Genomic DNA, 12,511 nt, shown 5'->3' with positions numbered 1-12,511 from the left:
CAGGTTTTTATCCACCCACCTTGCAAACCTATTGAGATCGGCCTGGATCACCAGCCTATCCTCAAGCGTGGAGACTCATTCCTAAAGTTTGGTGTCATCAGTGAACTTGGCCAGTCCACTTTAGACACTAGTGTCCAGACCGTTTATGAAGATATTAAAGAGTACAGGTTCAAGAACAGGTCCTTGGGGGACATCACTAATTACCGAGTGCAATGTTGATTTTGTTCCATCAACTACAGCTCTCTGGGTTTGACCTCAGAGCCTGTTCTCCAGCTACTGGACTATGGCGTAGTCGAGGCCGCAGTTGCCCAATTTTTCCATGAGGACATCATAGGACACCAGGTCAAAGGTTTTTTTTTAATGTCCAAATATATGACATCAACCTCTTCCCTCTTGTCCAGGTGATACGTCACCTGGTCATAGAAGGAAATAAGATCGGTCAAGCGAGACCTGCCCACAACAAACCCGTGCTGGCTATCCCTCAGAATGTTGCTTTCTGTTAGCCTGTCAAGAATGGTTTCTTTGATCTTTTTTTTTTTTTTTTTTTTTTCAAAATCTTCCCAGGGATTGAGGTCAGACTGATTGGCCTGTAGGTTTCCCGGGTTTTATTTCCTCCCTTTCTTGAAGATGGGCACCACAATGGCCCCCTTCCAATCTTCAGTTACTTTGCCTGAGTGCCACGAGTTCTCGAATATCCTCACCAGTGGCTGCACTATGATGTCGGTCAGTTCCTTTAGCACTTTTAGGTGCAAGTTATCTGAACCAGATGATTTATGGGGGTCCAGCCTCTCAAGATGCTCCCTTACAAGATCCATGCCAATGGTGGGCATATATTCATCTTCACCCTGGTCATCCCACATCATATTAGGCAGGGTGGTCCCTTTGGGCTGGTGAAAAAACAACGCAAAGTAATCATTAAGCAGATTGGGTTTTTCCTGGGTGTTGGTAGCTGGCTGCTCCAGCTGGTTTAGTAGGGGGATGCAATGTTCCTCTTGTTTTTCTTTCGACTCCCCATGTATCTGAAGAAGGATTTTTTATTGTCCTTGATTTGTGTAGCCATATGGAGTTCAGTTGCAGCCTTGGCTTTTCTAGTTCCTTCCCTGCAGGCATAGGCGACTGGTAGGGGATGCACGGGGGCACACGGCTCCCCCCCGATGGCCAACACTGATGCTGTCAGTAGGGCTGGTGCCCCCCCCCCCCCCACAAGGCTGCCGCTGTTGGCAGCTTCTGCATGTGCCCTCCCAGATTCAGGAGGCACCAGTCACTCATGCCTACAAGTGCGGGCCAGTGCAGTATACTCTTCCTTAGTGGCATTTCCTGTCTTCCATCCTTTATAAATATCTCTTTTTAGATGTAAGAGGTCCATGAGTTTCCTGTTGAGCCAAGGGGGTTGCTGAGCCGTCTTACCACCTTTCCTATGGGTGGGGATGCACTCCCCTTGTGTTTCTAGGATTGCTTCCTTAAAGAGCTCCCACTCAGCATGAACTCCCCTCCTTGTCAAATCATGGCTTCTCAGGGCCTCAAGAACAAGCCCTCTGAGTTTATGAAAGTCAGCTTTCCTAAGGTCAAGGACTGCTGCATTGCTGGCTGACTTGCCAGATTTGTGATGGATAGTAAAAGTAATCAACTCCTGGTCACTGTCACCCAGCTTCCCTTCAATTCTTAGGTCGCTGATTAGATCACCCCCTTTGGCCAGTACCAGGTCCAGCAGCGCCTTGCCACTTGTTGGCCCATAAACTTCTTGGGACAGGTAGAGTTCACCCATGCATGCAAAGAAGCTTTGTGACTGATCGGATTTGGTCGAGTGCTCATCCCATGAGGTGTCCGGGTAGTTGAAGTCTCCCATGATGACCATGCACCCAGAGTGTGCAGCCTCAGTCAGTTCCCTGGCAAATTCTTGGTCAAGCACTTATTCCTGTTTTGGAGGTCTGTAGTAGACTCCCACCATTGTATTCCCTTCCCTACATTCCTCTAATATTTTAACCCAAAGGGTCTCTAGTTGTCCTCCTTGGGTGCCAATCTCAGCTTGTAGGGATGTGTAGCTCTCTTTCACATAGAGAGCTACACTCCTGCACCTTTTTTCAGGACAATCTCTCCTATACAGAGTATAGCCATTTATACTAGGTGTCCAGTCATAAGAGGAGTCCCACCAGATCTCCATGATCCCTATGAGATCATAGCCATTTCTGTTTAGCAGAAGGACCAGCTCCTCCTGTTTATTCCCCAAACTCCTAGCATTAGTGTACAGGCATGTAAGTGTGCCATTGGAGGCCCTAGGCTTCCTTGTGCTTATGGAGAATCTCTGTTCCTGGGCTGGGGTAGGAGTGGGTTCCCTTGAGCATCCTAACCTGCTGATTTTGCAGTTGATGCTTGGTGAGCTTGCTCCAATGGTTTTCCACCCATCCCCCAGCAAGCTTAGTTTAAAGCCCAGTCGAGCAAGTCAGCCATTCTGGCTGAGAAGAGCTTCTTCCCCAGTGGAGTGGGGTGGAGGCCATCTCTTCCCAACAGACCACTGTCTCTCTTTCTGAAGAGCGGGCAGTGGTCATAGAAACCAAAGCCTTGATGGTGGCACCAGTGGCACAGTCTTCTGTTTACTGCCTCAGTTCATCTCTCCTTCTTCTGCCCATGCCCCATAACTGGAAGGATCAAGGGAAAAAAACACCTCTGCCCCCAACCCCATGAGCCCCACTCCCAGAGCCCTGTAACCACTCATGACCTGGCTGGGATTGCTCCGAGCCGTGTCATTTGTGCTCACGTCATTTGTTCACATAGAAAGAAAGAATTTTTCATAGCCTAAAGGCAGGGTTGAAAAATAAACATGGAAAAAGGTCACTTGCATTCAGCTTCTGGGTTTTTTTTCCACTGTTCATTGCTCTCCTAGAAGCAAGTTGGTGGGCATGATGTCTTACTGAGGACCTCACAGATTTCCAAACAGATAAGTAGTATGCAGGTCATTCTAAAAATAGCATTTCAAAGAGAGGAATGGGTACAAAGGGGATTAATTCTCTTCTCTACAGCACAGTAAATAAATAATGCAGCACAATAAATAGACAATGTTCAGTTTGCAATATATAAAAATATGGGAGATCTTTCAATGACAAAACAGCCATTCTGAGTAATCCTAAAATAGACAGTGTTTCATGTTAAAAGGTATAACCATTATCTTTCCCTGCATATTAAACCTTGATAACATATAAAAGAGGTGGTTCTGTCTTTGCCAAACTGGATGAAACTGGATGCAATAATTGTGTCATTATTATTACCTTCCACTTGTTAATCTGACTTTTTGATGTAATCCATTAGACTTTGGTTTTATAGTTATTATATTCAATATTTATCAATGGTGCTTGCAATTCCATAGTAATCCAACAACAGCTGCATCCAACCATTCCCCCTTGCTGTGGATATATGTGGTACACATTAGGGCTGTGCAAAGCTTGGGTCCCTGATTTGATTCAGCCTGATTCAGTGGCTGAATCTCCAAATCCAAATCAAATCTGAGGATCCTTTAATCTCTCCAAATCGAATTGGAACCTTCCAAATTGATTTGGAGAGATCCAGAAAGATTTGGACATAGAGACGGCTTTAAACGTTTTTTCTACATACCTCTAAATAGCAGGCAATGCTGGGGTGCATGGAGTGTCCCACAGAAGCGGGGGGGGCTCCCCAGCATGCTTGGCAGCAGACCAAGAAGTGGACTGGAAGTATTTCCGGTCCACTTCCAGGTCTGCTGGGGGGCCCCCCGACACCCACTTGGCTCAGTGACTGGTGCCTCCTAGGTCTGGGGGGGCAACCTGGGTCCCCCACAGCTGATCACTGAGCTGGGGGTGTGTGCTGGGGGGCCCCCTGATGCACTTCCTAGTGGACCTGGAAGTGGACCAGAAGTATTTCCGGTCCACTTCCGAGTTCACCACCAAGGACATGGAGGCCCCCCCCCCCCAAACACACACACACACTTCTGTGGGACTCCATCCACCCCAGCATCGCAGTGTTCACAAGCCGTGCTGGTACCTAGAGATATGTAGCAAAAACATTCAAAGCTGTGTCTGTGTCCAAATTGCTGATTCTCCAAATCAGCATCAAATCTTCAGATTTGAATTCGGCTGAATCAAATTAAGGACAGTGATCTGAATTAATGAATCGAATCACTGTCCCTGATTCGGTCCGAATCCAAATTGAATAGGGCCTGCTTCACATACCCCTGGTACATGTGTACATGCATGCGCGTGCACCACATGCACATCAACCTGAACATACATTTGTACTTTCGCGGTGCTTAGTTCATGTCTCCATTGATACAGATGTTTCCCTCTTTCTCTAGCAAAGGGGTCCTCTTTGTGAAGGAGTATGTGAACAGCAGTGAGTTTTCATCCTCTCCACACTACACGAGGTATGAGGTGCTGTTGGTTAACTCCTCGGCAGGGTGATGAACAAATTAGGTCATTCCATCAGGGTAATCTCTGAAAGGTCATACTGAAATTCCCAAGCCTCTGCATTTCATTACATATTTGCAAAAATTGTTGAATTCGGTGAGAAAACTGGAGGTATTTGTGGGTTTTCACTCAAGAGTAAAACTGGCTTTTTCTTAAACCTAAACTGTCAACACATGTTAAGGTTTGTTCAGTTAACCTAGACTTAGAGCCAAAGAAACAATTAACACCCTGTTAAGATGCCTGCCTGCTGTGATTTTGTCTTCATTCAACTTGTAACACTGCTGTGGCTGAGGAGTCTAGTTATAAACCTCTAGCTTGTCTGATGTCAAAAGCAGTGCTCTGTGCTGACGTGTTCACGCCATGCTGGCACTGAGACACAGTTATGACATCCCTCATGCTCTCTCTCTATCCATCCAATCCCACTTGCATGTTCCAAGCCCAGAAATACACTAATGCAGCTACTTCAAGGTGGTCCCCAGAGATGCCCTCAGGCACACTAGAGGTGGGTCCTAAGAGTAGCCTCACTGGTGCATTTCCAGGTTTGGAGCATGTGGGCAGCAGCAGATGGAAAGGGGGAATGCTTAGCCTGGATGCATAAAGCTGCTCCAGTGACATGCCCTCAAAGAGCTGCAATGCTATTTTTGGAAATAACACAGATATTTACTTAGGGGACCACAGCATTTCTAACAGGAAAGTTTTTTCAAGGAAAGTAGGCAGCTGAAGTGTTAGGAAATGCCTGATCTATTCAACAAATGGTAAGCATTGAGGCAGATTTAAGTCTCTTATTTGTGTGGAAAGTGTCTTAGGCCCTTTAAATTATATAGAATAAAAATAACAATGATATCCTAAAATGGTTTATAGGACGCGTATAACATCTTGACCTAACTGGCATAAAGAATTGTGCCCCTTAGTTCATGAGAGTTGAGACCTGCTTCTGTGTGGTGATCAGTATAAAATAAGACGGTGGTTTTGATCCAGTTCATAGATGTTCAGGTCATAATATCATATGCCACGATTGGATTTCTCTCGAGTATTTAACAAACCTTGCAGTGGCGGAAAGTTGACAGTGTCCTCATCCTGCTGCTTTCCTTGAGGCAGGTTAGAATATTCTTCGTGTCTTTGCGTTATGTGCCTTGTAGTTGTGCAACAAGGCTGTTTGTGTAGTTTTAGGAACAGGTTAGACAAGCTAGGATGTTTGAATAGGGATGTCCCTGCCTTGTGCCTGGGACTGGACAAGATGACCTCTTGAAGTCCCTTCTAGCCCTACTTTTTCATGATCCTATGATTAGCATTCTCACTAGTATATTTAGTTCCATTGGTGCAATACTGAGGTTTAATCTACACAAAGCAGATCCTGCCATTGTAACTGTTGTTGCAGAACTACAGTAGTAGAACCTGCTTCTGAAGACAGTTCTGCTAGCAGTTTTTCTGTCAATAGACAGCCACAAGGTACCTCAAATGGCAGAAGCCTTTCCAGCAGAAACCATCATCTTTCAGCTGTGCTGTGTCCATACCAGGGGGTTCGCCAGCTTAGTTTTGTCAGCTTTTCAACAAAGCTATGCAGGCAGAACTTTGTATTATAGTCAATGCCTGAGTGGAGCCCAAATTATCTTTTGTTACCACTGAGTGGTGCTTTGGGTCAGAATCTGAGCACCACCGGTGGCAGGGCATGGATTGGAGGAGCTTCCTGTTGTTCCCCATGCAGTGTTTTCCTCTAGCTAAAGAGAAGATTCACTCTCTTTTGAAAGTTCACCAGCACATTTCTTACTTTTGATTTTTAGTTGGCAATGAACAGCCCTCTTTAAAAGAGCAGGCAGCTGGAAAATCTCAAAGCAGTACAGTGCAGGGCATCCCCAGTCAGAATTTGGGGAAGCCCTGCACTGCTCATTTAACCATTTGGACCATTCATTGTACACAACATTGTCAAGCAATGGCATTTCTCTTCCTCTCTTCTTCAGTGGCAGCTTAGTTGATTTGACTGACAGAGAGAGAGCAAGGTACAGTAACACCTGCTACCTACACAGTGGTGCCCCACGAAGGTAAGACAATGAATTATACCAGGATGGTTTCAATAGACCGATATACAGAAGTATTCTTTATGACTTTATTGTACATGCTCTTTCTGTAATTTTTGTTATCTGTAGGTGTTCAGATGAATCTTGTATTTTTCCTCGGCTTCCCTTTAAAAATGTTAAAGTGGTCAGAGAATAAAGAGCATTGACCATAATGGCATGGAGATAGTATTGAAACAGTGTTTCCCATTGCCATGCAGCTTTGGAAGTAACTTTGAACTCTAGCAATCATGGAATGCCATCTTTACCTTCTGTACTGTCCCTTGGCTCAGCTAGTTGATATCTAGATACACATCCACTTTCATACTGCAGAGGTAGACAGCCACAAGAAATGGTAATGCTGGTGTTGGATACAAAACCATCTTTGCTACTGCTTATGGTATGAAGGCATCATAGTAAGGTGATTCATGAGTACATTTTTCTGCTTTTCCACAGGGCAGTTGATAGAATCTGCACTTACTGTGGCCGTGAGATCCGAGACTGCCCTAAGATAACAATAGAGCATCTCAACATTTGCTGTCATGAATACTGTTTTAGGGTAAGGGACCTTATTCCTTCCAATAATTCTCCACTTTGTAGTGTGTAAAGTAACTGCAGGGGACTCATGGATGAAGACATAATCTTGGGGCATTTGCTTAGAAGCTTTCAAAGTAAAAGTATGCTCTATTCCATTTGGGTGAAGAGATCTGGGTCCACCATTGACTAAGAGCTCACATTCCCACAGGTTTTGACAGTATCCACAAGTATACCTTCTGATCTCTGGATGACATTATGATAGACAAAACATATTCTTGTGTTATCATTTGGATTGAATACTGGCATTTTCATTATGAATTCTCCCCCTACCTGTTGCAGTCCACATACTAGAGCTGCCTTTTCGCAAACTCCATCCCACTGCACAAACTACTCGGCACCTCTCAAGTTTTACAGAGCTTTTCTTCTACTTCTCTTATGCTTATAGATGAGTGTGATGAAATTCCAGGTTTGCAGGGAAAACCTGAACTAACCTGACTTGTGCTGCATCTCATAGAAGTAGAAAAGTTTAGGCTTCAGGGCTTTCAACTTGGCATTTTCACCACCATTAAAATGTAGAGACTACAACTTATTTCTCTATCCTCTTCATATGTATTCTTCTAAATAGAGCTTTGTCTCCTGTCCAACTGCCTGTGTTTGTTTCCACAGTGTGGAATTTGCCATAAGGCAATGGGAGACCTCCTGGACAAAATATTCATTCATCGTGACATTGTCCACTGTGATAAATGCTATGAGAAACTTTTCTAGGTGAGTGCCACCTTTGCTAAGGTTAGCATAACTGGATGGACAGTAGCACATGGACAGCCCATAGAATAGGGAGCCCTAGCACTGGGCCACCAAGACTGTGGTCAGCCCAGGTATGTCCTTATATATCTATACTGGCAGGCACTAGACTAATGACAGTGAAGGACCTACAGAAAGTTAGGTTGGGATCTGCATTACAGGGCCAGCCTCTTCTGGTTATATTCCAGTAACTAGGAAATCTAGGTCTCATTTGATAAAACCAAGCATAAAGCTGCTGTGCTTAATGTATCAAGTAGTAATTCTGCCTTGCCAGTCTGCTTCAGTATTAACAGGATACTATATTCCTCCACAGTGCCTTTATTAACCTATCATGTAATGTTGCTGTGCACTGCTAAGCAGCTGTTACATTCCATCTTGGAGGTGGCAGCACTTCAGTGGTGGGTGAAGTGAATCCTGTTTCCAAGGATCACTGGGATCCTTTGAGATGAAAAGCCTTGTGAAAAAATTAAGTGCAAAGCACTGCACTGTGTTTTAGCCAGAAACTACATTTCAGTTGTTTCATTTTGTTTGCTTGCCAGTTGGAGTACAAGGCATGACCATCAGATAAAATCAGAAGCCTCTGCCATTCCAGTGACAGTTTTAAAAAAAAAAGTCCTTTCTCTCTCCAATGACTGTATACATACATGACTGCTTTATTTGTCACTTTTGATTAAATGTGACTAGCCAAACTGTGGCATCCCACTCCTGAATGTTCATCTGCTCCACTGATCTCTGTAATGCAGTTTTCTATATTGTACCCAATTCTTGTGTTCACCTTCTATTTGCTTTTAGTTTTTACAGAGTTGTAGGAGCCAGCCAGTTGGAAGACTTCGACAGTATATGTCAGAATGCATCTAACAGTTCTTGACTTGTTAAGATAGCAAACCTCTTATTCCCCACTTTCCTGAAGTTATTTTTCTCTGTTGTCACCTTATCACAATGAATGAATTGAACATCCACTAGTTTTATTTTGTTTGCTGCACACTATACAAATGCCAACACTAAAAAGAAAAGGCAGTGTCATCTACAACAGCTAAGTGCCATTATTCTTCAAATGGCACCTCCTGCTGCCATTAACTTCCATGGGATCTGTGTATACTGAGCACTACAAAAATCAGGCAGAAACTATTTAAGGCTCTCAGAAACTGCTGTATTAGGATTCATTTTTTATTCTTCTGTTTGATTTCTACAAGTTGACTACATCCTGGTTTGAACCTAATGACAAAACAAGCTGCTTGTAGATCTTAAGGGTGTAGAAGGCTAAACTCAGGGCCTTGGAAAGATCCAAAATGCAGGTCAATCCAGTGTCTATTTACTTCACTCCCATATTCTGATTACAAGTACTGATTACCTTCCACTTGCTTGTCAGGAATATTCTGAAGCACTTGCAGACTCACTTTGCCTTAACCATGTGTCAGCTTTAATTTCCCTTCCTCTCCTCCCCAGTTGATTTTATACTCAGCAAGCATGTGTGCTCAATGTTTTGGAGTGCTTGCACTCTTTTCTACCTGGAATTCTAGTTTGATTTCTGAGGGGGTGGTTTCTAATTGCCTTATTGACCATGCCAAGGGACCATGCTTTTCAGCTGACCTTCTTTACAGGGGGTGTCCCTTATTTTAAATCTAAATTTACTTCTGCTTGCTGAACCTGCTGAATGTCTCTTTTTATTACTGTACCTTATTTAGATCACAAATACTGACTTACAAAACTAAAGTTACAACAGATGTTGTACACGGTATGTCTACACATGCACTTTAATGTGCATTAGCCTATTTTAATGTCCATTAAAGCATCATGTACAAAACATGCTTTTTACATAATGTGCATTAATGCTTTAGTTAGTATGCATTAAGCCAGGGTAAGGCTCATTAGCCTGAATACCTCACAATGGAGGTAACTAGATTTAATGTGCATTAATGCACATGTAGACACACCCAGAAAAAAATGTGGATTTCTTGTAATCTTAGCTCCCCCATTTAGCCTTGTAAGGTTGAGAGCTATGCTGGGGTTCTTCAACACCAAAACCTCAAAAGTTATTCTTTCTGCCTTGAAGTATAGCTCCAAGTACAGCCAAAGATTTATTGTTTTATCCTAGAAAACATTAGAAATAGCTGCAGAGCAAATAAGCTAGAGCCTGTGTCATAGCTTGTGTGTGGAAACATGATGGCAAAAGCATTAATTGAAAAATTATTATTAACCATGTAATGCTGTAAGTGATGGATACTGGTATATATATGAATGCTTAACAATTTAATCTTTTCTACAGAACAATACCTCCTATTGTTTTCTAGCATCTTAGTCGTTAACCAGACTAAGGCATGATCTTGTATTGGGGCGGACAATTATTTCAGGCAGAGGGTCGCTTAATGAAGTTTGGCGAGCTGTCGAGGGCTGCATGGGTAGACCACCTCTTGATAGGTGCCCTACCCCTGGCCACTATCTTAGGACTGGATAGCCCCTGACTTTTGCCACCAGAAGTCCCTCCCCTTCTGGGGAGGGGAGTTGCCACTTAGAACCAGAAAAAAACAAATCATACACTAAAAGTCAAACACCTATTATAATGTATTTTAATTTTATTACAAAAAGTACTTTATTGTGAGTTGTGTTTGTGTATTGTATATCGACGTGATTGCATAATAACTCAAAAATAAATTCTTAGCCTTTTATATTGTGGGGGGGGTGTTGTTGGAGGTGTTTGTGTGTGTGTGTGATGGGGGTGTATTGTGAGGTATGGGGTATATGTGTGTGGATGGAGGGTGTGGGGGTGTTTAAGGTAGGGGGAGTTTGTGAGAGGGTGTGGCTGTGTGTGGGGGTACAGGGTACATTGAGGGGATTTGTGTGGCATTGTGGGGGTGCAGCTCTGGAACACATTGTCTTCTGCAGTCAATGCAGGCAACACTGGTGTGTGTGTGGGGGGGGTGTTTGTGGGGGTGTGTGTGGGTGGTTTGTGGCATGTGAAGGAGGGTGGGAGGGGTGTGGGGATTTATATAGACAGAGATAGATGTAACAATAGTATCGATATCACATGATACCTATATAAGCTGTTATGATGGAACTGTTACATCTGCAGGATTTTGTAGTGATCTGATAGAAAAAACTGCTATACCAGTCATCGGTCACCAATTGGTGAATCGGGATTGACCCACTGATTCTGGGCTGGGGGGCTAAGCGCACGCATGCATGTGTGTGCCCCCCCACCCCCAGCCCAACACATCAGTTGGTGGGGGAAGGGAAGGGGGCCAAATCGAAGCCCTTGCAGTGAGGGACAGATTCAGGAGCAGCTCAGTAAGTGGGGTCCTGGCTGAGTGGGTGGTGGGAGGATTGAGCCTGGGCAGCTCATCCAGGGAGGGAGGAGGGCTCCCACTGCTATGTGCATCCAAGTGGAGGCCCCAGGGGCACTTGCCCCCAATCTGTGCCCAGCAGAGGCAGCTTCCACTGTGCAGGCTGGGCTTTGTGCCCTGAGCCCCACTGCAGCTGGCCTGGGAGCAGCCCAATGCTACATGCGTCCTGCCCTGGGCTAAGCCTCCTCCCCTACCCACCCAGTCACTGGACACATGTGGCATCAGGCTGCTTCCAGGCCAGCTGTGGCGGGGCTCAGGGTGCAAAGCCCAGCCCACAGCAGGAACCACCTCTGCCAAGCACAAAACAGGGGGCATGTGCACCCCCCCAGATGTGTGGCAGCATGGGTGGCTGCAGCAGTGGTGAGGAAGGGAGCAGGGCTGGAGCAGGGGAAGGCCATGCACAGCTGGGACAGGGTGCGGCGAAGCTGCAAGCAGCTCATCCAGGGGGTGAAGGGTGGGAGGGCATGGGGGGGGCACAGAATTGCATGGGGCAGGGCGGGTGGGCTGCAGCTCTGAGCTGGGTCTGGGTTGTTCCTGACAGAGGCTCGGGCCATGTGGTGGTGGTGGTGCTGGGAATGGGCTTATGGGGGCCTGCAACCACCCAAAAATTTGCTGTAGTGCCCCCAACTCCCCTCCCAGCACTGCCCCCACCCAGCCCAACCACAGCCTCCAGCTGGAACAGCCCAACACTGCTTCCACCCTCCCTCCCCTGGGGACATGAGGGCTGTGTGCCCTGGATCTGCATGGGAGAGCGCAGGTTGCTGCTGCTGGCTGGGGCTGGGAGGTAGTGCTGTTCCCAGCAAAGGCTGGGGCCTGCACTCACACCAGGCAGTGGCGGCACTGGGAGGGGAGTTGGGGGCACTACAGCAAATTTTCAGGTGGCTACAGCCCCCTGTAGCCTCATTTCTAGTGCTGCCACCACCACTGCACAGCCCCAACCTCTGCTGGGAACAGCCTGACTTCAGCCAGCAGCTGCAGCCTGCCCTGCCCTGCACAATTCTGGGGGCACACCAGCCCCATGCCCTTCCGGGATGTGTGTGTCCCCCCCTGGCCCCGTGCCCCCCAGATGAGCCACTCATGGCTGCATCCCATCCCACCCCACCCAGCTGCACAGGGTCTGACCCTGTTCCAACCTTGCTTACCACCATTTGGGGAGGTGGGGGAGGGGAACAGATTGAGGCCCCAGAGGTGAGAGAGGGACAGGGTTAGGGCTGAGGCCTTGATCTGCCCCCTCCCCCCACCCCTTCCCCTTCCCCCACAGACTTACCTGCTGAGGAGGGCTTGCTCCCAAATAATTTTTTCTCCCTATGCTTTGATCTGCACCTCCCCTTCCCTCCTCACAGACTTA

General features: G+C 46.1%; 1 protein-coding gene across 13 annotated transcripts in view; it reads left to right on the top strand.

Annotated features, from left to right (window-relative positions):
- Positions 1-10,580, top strand: part of ZNF185 (zinc finger protein 185 with LIM domain) — an 85,263-nt gene extending 74,683 nt beyond the window's left edge. For 10 of the 13 annotated variants that reach the window (XM_090060620.1, XM_090060622.1, XM_090060621.1 and 7 more), the window contains 5 exons: positions 4,322-4,390; positions 6,392-6,472; positions 6,941-7,043; positions 7,688-7,786; positions 8,615-10,579. In XM_090060620.1, coding sequence (XP_089916746.1) covers positions 4,322-4,390; positions 6,392-6,472; positions 6,941-7,043; positions 7,688-7,786 — 352 coding nt within the window. In that variant the 3' untranslated portion in view covers positions 8,615-10,579. The other 3 variants (XM_090060615.1, XM_090060624.1, XM_090060616.1) reach the window with 3 other exon arrangements.
- Positions 10,581-12,511: the final 1,931 nt, after the last annotated feature.

This window comes from Crocodylus siamensis, chromosome 8, assembly GCF_052110815.1.
Source record: "Crocodylus siamensis isolate JL-2025a chromosome 8, ASM5211081v1, whole genome shotgun sequence".
Lineage (NCBI taxonomy): Eukaryota > Metazoa > Chordata > Crocodylia > Crocodylidae > Crocodylus > Crocodylus siamensis.
This window is presented reverse-complemented; position numbering and strand designations above follow the sequence as displayed.